Source organism: Pollicipes pollicipes, unplaced genomic scaffold (genome assembly GCF_011947565.3).
Source record: "Pollicipes pollicipes isolate AB1234 unplaced genomic scaffold, Ppol_2.1 Scaffold_1600;HRSCAF=1878_pilon_pilon_pilon, whole genome shotgun sequence".
Lineage (NCBI taxonomy): Eukaryota > Metazoa > Arthropoda > Thecostraca > Pollicipedomorpha > Pollicipedidae > Pollicipes > Pollicipes pollicipes.
Window position 1 is genome coordinate 6,119,525 of NW_023595962.1, and position 7,254 is coordinate 6,126,778.

The 7,254-nt window shown below is 50.8% G+C and overlaps 1 protein-coding gene across 1 annotated transcript in view; it reads right to left on the reverse strand.

Annotated features, from left to right (window-relative positions):
- Positions 1-6,989, reverse strand: part of LOC119093119 (putative G-protein coupled receptor CG31760) — a 42,361-nt gene extending 35,372 nt beyond the window's left edge. The window contains exons 1-3 of the mRNA XM_037216024.1: positions 6,919-6,989; positions 6,442-6,583; positions 755-945 (exon numbers count right to left, since the gene is read on the reverse strand). Coding sequence (XP_037071919.1) covers positions 755-945; positions 6,442-6,583; positions 6,919-6,989 — 404 coding nt within the window. The remainder of the gene's footprint in view (positions 1-754; positions 946-6,441; positions 6,584-6,918) is intronic.
- Between the last annotated feature and the right edge of the window lie 265 nt (positions 6,990-7,254).

Sequence of the window (7,254 nt, forward strand, 5' to 3'; positions counted from 1 at the left end):
CTCTCTGGGAGGCTCCCAGAAGCGGCCTCGGCAGAATGGGCACCTGGCCCGCCTTCCGGGCGCCCGCGCCTGGATTGCTTACAGGCGCCGCGTGCAGCCGTAGGCATGCAGGCAGGGTAGGACCGCGCCCCGGCGGACCTGGTTGTCCCACAGCTGCAGGCATATCTGGCATTCCTACGGATTAAGGGAGCAACACATCATCATTCATAGCCTAGCATGTTTGAAATTCTTCACCTGCTGCGTTGAAGTGAAACAAATACAGAATTTCGCGTTATCACCATTTGTGTGCGTTTTGACGCGATGACCATATGCTATTATTTACGTACAGCTGAATGGGTCTGCATCCCAACGCTGCAAACACTCCTCAACCATTGCGTTGCATGGCAATAGTTTTGTTTTTGTCAGCAACGGCTCGCTGCTTTTATGCACCTCGACTGATTTATTATGTCAAAATTTCTGTCGGCGCTTCATTATTGAAATTGCTTTGTACTAATGTTATCCTGGAATCACAGTGGTTCTTGTTCTAACGAACCTTGCTTTTTAAAAAATAAGGATCACCTCTGGCATTTGAAGTACATCGAAACAAATGGCTTATGCGCGTCATCGGAAGCCAATATAACACGATTTCGTACAACGCGGATTTAACAAGTAAACTATGAGTGTTCTACGACAGACAACTTCGCTTAAACTTACTGGTCTGGGCTGGTTTAACAGGCCATCGTAGCCTCTAGCTGGGCGGCCCGGCGGCTCTGGCCGGTTTGGGGGCTTGGGCGACTCCCACAGCTCCGTGGGCTCCTGTGGCTTGGGCGGCTCGGGCGGCTCTAGATGGCTCGGGGGCTTGGGCAGCTCCGGCGGCTCGGTGGCCTCCAGCGGCTTGGGCGGCTCCGATGGCTCTGGACGGTCCGGCTGTTCGTTGGGTTCGGGTGGCCTGGGCTTCCTGGGCGGCTCCGGGGGCACCGGGGGCCCCGACAGCTCCAGCGGTCTGAGACCGGCTCTGGCGGCTCTAGGGGCTCCGTCGGCTCCGGCCGGCTGGGCGTCTCTGACGGCTCCAGCGCCTGAGCAGGTCCGGGGGCTCCGTCGGCTCCGGCCGGCTGGGCATCTCTGACGGCTCCAGCGGCCTGAGCAGGTCCGGGGGCTCCGGCGACTCCGGCGGCCTGGGCAGCTCCGGCGATTGCCGGCGGCTCCGGCGGCCGGGAAGGCTCCTCCAGCCATGGCAGCTGCTGCTACAACCTGATTGCAGTCGAGAAGGCAGGCATTACAACTGAAGATAAACGCTGTAACTAACTGGAAACTCTCGCTCTACGAGGGGCATGGAGGGTTTCAGAAGTGTTTTTTCTGTCGTAACTTGCGAACGGTGGTAACCACGGTTGGTGATATTTTGGGTAGCTGAGTTACCACGTGGTTTGACACGTTTTGCACACGGAGGATGTTTCTAGCCGCGACGGCTGATGATCTATGACATGCCTCTCAAGGTCATGTCAGCGACGTTTTCCGTAGCAGTGACAAAATGTTTAATCCCCCGGGAAATGCATTCCACAGCAAGTTTGGAGACCTCTTTTCTTCATCACGGTACCTGGTCTGAGGTTCATTAGAATCGTTCCGTTGTCTTTAAGTTCAGGCCGCCCAAGGTAAAGCCAGGTCACGACTTGGCGTTTTCGACTGCCTGCCTCTTTTAAGTCGAACAATTTAAAACCGAATGGCATATGCGCTGCAACCTTTGAAGGTTTCTCGAACCATATCTCCTTCATTGATGCAGTTTTGGGCCCTTGAGAACGTCGAACAGCCCAATGCAATAATCCCCTCCCCCCCCCCTTTGACCGGACATGACACACAAGGAATCACATGTGCCGATATGCACCAGGACCTTATCACTATAGGGGTTTTTCAAGTGTTATTCGACACCACGTTGTACCTGGTCGTACCGTGCTTCGTTTCAAACTTGGAACATATATATATATATATATATATATATATATATATATATAGGAAGCAATAATTCGATGCAAGCCACCTGATGGACTTGTGAAAGATCACATTTACTATTGTCAAGTCGCACATATATGATGAAATTTGGCAAAGTCCTCCCATGTCCTTTTCTGTCGCTGTACGTTGCTTAGTTTTTGAAATATCAAGGAGGGCCTATGAGCTTCCCCCCCCCCCCCCCCTCCTTCCCAGGGCGACGGTGAGCAAACTGAGCTTCCCCTCCCCCCTTCCCAGGGTAAAGGTCAGCAAACTCCCGCAGCGTGACGGTTAAACAACTTAAACGTGGTATGACCTCACTTGGGTATGCAAAGGACAAAGCGCATGCTGAATAATTTATTTCATGCATCAAGTAGAGGCAGGTGTAGACTGAAGTCGAAACCGCGACCTATAATTATGCCACCACACTTTTGCAAAAGTTAAATGCGGCACATTTTAATGTCTTGCGTTGGAATCTCTCTATTCACCGAATTTTTAGTCCCTGGGTCCATGCCTCCGTGACATGGATGTCCTCAAGTCAAATCTATTACAAGCATATGCAGGTTACATCTCAGTATTGATCTACCTCAATCTTGGTATGTGAAGTCCGTCTTAGTCCGTCTTAGAGACGATATTCCCGGAGTTTGAAGCGTGTAACGTCTAAGGCTGCCAATTTAGAGTCCCATCGTAATCGTAGATGACCGCAGCACAGGTGTCTCGCATACCAAAGGCTAAAGCCAGCGGCTTACGAAGCAGCAGTTCATTGGCTAGCTGGCCGGCTAGCCAAATGTTTGCATGACTTGTAGCACCCCGAGTCCAACACTTTGTACGCCCAAGCAGGTCACGTATTGTCATTGGTCACCGTAGCTTTGGTGTGTTTAGACAGACCTCGACAGACAGACGAACCCCGTCCGCGCATGTTGGCCCATCACGCTGGGAAACTTACACAGCAACACATACATGGATACAACATTGGATTTGGGGCACTCCCAGGTGACCGCCTTCCACGAAGTCTCGCTTTGCTAAAGCGTACAAACCACCCGTTTAGCTCGACGAACTGTTGCGAAGCTGTTGCTTCGACGAACACGCCGTCTGGGACAATGCGATGCGAATCTGGATTCAAATTACAAAGAGACAATTTTCACAACACCAGTTCACAGCCAATGTCATTTATTTGCCATAATGACTTTCTGACGACAAGGAGTCAGTGACCCAACATGACCTTAAGTAATTTCTTGCTTCAAAAACGTATCTAGGTTAAAGCTTGTTGTCTGAGGACGTCTGGATATTTTGACATCAATATCTAGTTTGATCTTGTTTGTTCTTGTTTGAATTTAAGGCCATGGACATAGATACCCCAAAAGATGACACAATTAGGTCCCCATGAGGTCCAACTCGCGCTATAAATTGGTGTCTTTGGTTCTAAGTTGTTTCAGCGCTTTTAGACTTCAACCAAATGTCTGAAAATGGTCTATAGTTAGATGAGCTAAAACAGCGCGCAAAAAAACTACGATGTGACCTGGATGAAGCCGCCAAGACATGCTCCTAAAATGATCATGTGAGAACACTACTAGAGTTGCAGGTCATGACACAATCCCAAAGCCAGAGATGCCTCTCTATCATTCATCGCAGGATGCTGGCTTCCTAGTTAGGCAATGCATTGAAGACGCCTTGGTAACACTTACATGCTCGTCACCACCAAGCAGTTCGATATTTCGCACCACTGCTGTGCGATGCCGGCACAGATGCTCTGCCGCCTCAAGATAGCTGGCTACCGTCCGGGTGCCGGCGTCTACTTGCGCCGCCGGCATCCGCGGGCGGACGTTTGTAGCGCGCAGCTCCCGCCTCGCACTCGCCTCATGACACACTCAAGAAGTGATGGCCGTGAATTACGTTACACTTTGGCCATTTCCTGCTTGAACTGCTTTAATTTCCCATTTTAATTGCTTTACTAGCCCGGATTGCTCAATAAACACGTGATGTCCCCACACCTTGCAGATACTTTTCGGACGATTCCGGTCCTGCAGTGGCCAGGCCAGGCGGCAGACTGGCTGGGATGCCGTGCTGGACCTGGCCAAGCAATTGGCCTGGTGAAGGGCAGCATGGACGCCCGTGGCTTCCGTCACGGGCTCTATGCCAACCAGCTGCGGTCCATGCGAGGTAAGACCTGCACAAACTGCTTGCTGCGTAAATTTAAAAAACCACCATGAGATATGTGCGCATCACTGTTGCCTTGATCAGCACATACAAGTGACGATTGCATCTGGTCATTGGCACAGCTGGGCTCTGATTGTTTGATTTCACTACAGGGCCAAGACTGCTCTGACACAATCACTGAAATAAGGGCTCCGCGCCCGAGCGTAGGGTAGCTCCTCTGCCAGAGTGACCCGCACCACTCGCTGTGGGGGCGTCTGTTTCGTCACTGTGCTCACTTGATTGCCTTGCGCGGCGGCTGTCGTCTGCTCGCAGCGGCGCGGCCGCCTGGCAGCTCGCGAGAGCGCATTTGTCGGCTGTGGCCTGAAACTGCTGCAATCGGGGCGAGGCTGATCCACTTGATCTGCGTGTTCATAGATACTGTGCTTATGGTCCTGAACAACAACCACGGATTCGCTATGATTGTTAGTTTATTGCTAGTTGGGTCAAATGAAGCGCACCGCCAACCACGCTTTAGCAGGGAGGTGGCGGAAATAGCCCACGCCGCCACAAATAATTCACATTTTCAAATAGTTCAGATGAAACCTGCAAATGAGCAGCACTATGTTGTGGTGAGAATAGTGAATATGTCTGAATTGTTAACTTAAGATTTAATTGATGGTGACGCAATAAATTGGATGATAAGTACATGGCACGGCGATGGCAAAATTTAGCCTCCGGGCCGCTCAGGATGTTTGATTCTTGGGCGATAACGGCCGGGGGCAAACGAGAGGGGGAGGGGGCGGGGGAGCGAGATCTATGCGGGCTTTGTGTTGGTTGACTGGAAACAAATCACGGACGGTAGGCCATCAGGCCCCTATCTAGCTAAGAAGCGGAGACACGAGGGAAGACACCGACTGTCTCATAAATTAATCCATTTAACAGGACTTCCTGACCCCACGAAAGCTGAGGTCAGGACGGCTAGCTGAACTGCACTAGGCGTTAAACAGGAATACTCCACTGCGTCAATTTGTTGTCCACAGAAAAGCGCGATCGCCTGAGACGAAGTGGCGCCGGTGGCGACGACCAGCTGGATGGGCTGGATGATGTCGTTCTCGACATAATTGGTAGGTATTACCCGTTCATGCTTAATATTGCTGGATGCACACCACCGTTAAGTGGGCAGCATACGTCCAGGGTTCGCGAGGAAGATCGGATGTGTCGCCTCATCGACATAGTGATTGCAGATAGCCTTTACTCGCTGTGCTGATTTAAAACAATCCCAATGTAAATTCCATCGCGGTTTCAGGCAAAGATGCTGACGAAGACATCACGGCGGCGCCGGGTGCCTTCATATCAGTGCAAGAATGCAGCAATGATCGCCGCTTGCTGGAGGTGCAGAAGCAATCGGCATCGCCACCAATGACGGCACCCACCGACCCTGCAAAATTTCCGATTAATTTTGGCAAAAAATCGCAGCCTGATGCCAGACACGGATGCCGAGTCGCTCCATCCGTCCCCAACAACAGCCGCAGACCGGTGGAGGCGAGCGCACCCGCCCCGCGCGGGAGGTAACTGCCACGCCGGCTGGTCCCAGCCAGGAGGAGAGAGCGAGTCTCCGCACTCGCTACCACGCTCTTTTGGCTATCCCGAACTCGGACCGAACAGACGAGGAAAGGGTGCGAGTGCGGACCATAAACGAGAGCCGTTTGCTGGAAATTTTGGTACAACGCTTCGAGGCCGGCGGAGACATGTCCAGTGCGGCATTTTTGGACCTTGTCATGGGCTCATCAAAATTATCATTTTGAATTCCGCTGTCACGCTCCTGGCTTGGTTTTTTGGGGCTGGCATTTACCTTCCGCGCGTCACGTGTTAGTTGCCCATCACTGGTCTTGTTCTGTTGTTGGTTGTGGTAATGGAGCGACTTTGCATCGGTGGCTGGTAAATCACGCTCTTAACGTTAGGGAAGTATTTTTGGCATGTCATGTCTTGTCTCTTCTGAAATACTGGGGTTTCAGACATTTGTTGGTAGTAATGGAATGTGAGAACATTTGTTAGTGCGTCGAATATTTTTGCCAATGAAATGCAAAAAAAAATGTACTGCTTGAGTTACTGCCTTCTCATGTGGCCATATGTCTTCGGTGGCGGGGATGATACAGGCATTTTACGAACAACAACGTATATCATATCAACAAATAACTCAGATTGTATGATACATAAATGAGATATTCTAACGCGCAAAGTTTTCCCGACACATAACTAACATAACGCATGGACTGGCCCCTATCGCCGAAAAAGCCGCACTAGCTCGGCGCGTCTGGCAAAGCCAGCGCGTCTTTGGGCTGCTACGTCCCGGCCGACCAGCCCCCCTTCCGTGATAGGATCGTCCTCAACGTTGTCTTGTTCTGCGGGCAGAGCCGCCAGCCCGTCTAGCAGCCATGCGCCATCATCCCCAGCCGACTGGCAAAGGTTGTGTAAGATGACGCACGCTCTGGAACAGCGTAAACACTATGAGAGTCGACACGATGACAGTTCGGAACTTATGACCACACACGTTATGGTAAGGAACGCAAGCACATAGATAGGAGAGAGCGTGACTTCCCCCTCCCCCCAACAGGTTTTCTCGTCAAATATTTTCGCTATTCACCCGATGTTTCCGGTAGAGGAGTGTACGTGCCAGAAGTCCATACGATCGTAATAAGTCGGTGAAGTTCTATTCGCACACTGCATGATCAACTCACTGAGATGTGCTCACGAAGTGGGCGCTCTAAATTTCTCTTTTCGGATTCAGGATAAATTAACTTCTTTTTAAAATAATGCACTCACACGATGACCTTGATTGACGTCTCGATCTTGCGTAGACGCAGCTTCTTGCCATGTGAAGCTGGGAAGCGCATCTTTAATGTTCCGGAAGCATTTTCGACTATGACCCGTGTTTTTGAATGCGCACTGTTGTACCTATTGCAAGCAAATGACATTTGCGTTTAGATTGCAGAATACCAGTTAAAATACAGACGCGTTTGCTTTACGAATACGACTATGAACGAACATCTGTGAATAACGGCGATGCTTCATTGGTAATAAAGTATTTACGGGCAATGTTGATATATGATATAACGTGATGGTTGGATATCAAAGTCCAAAGTCCTTCTCTCGGCATCT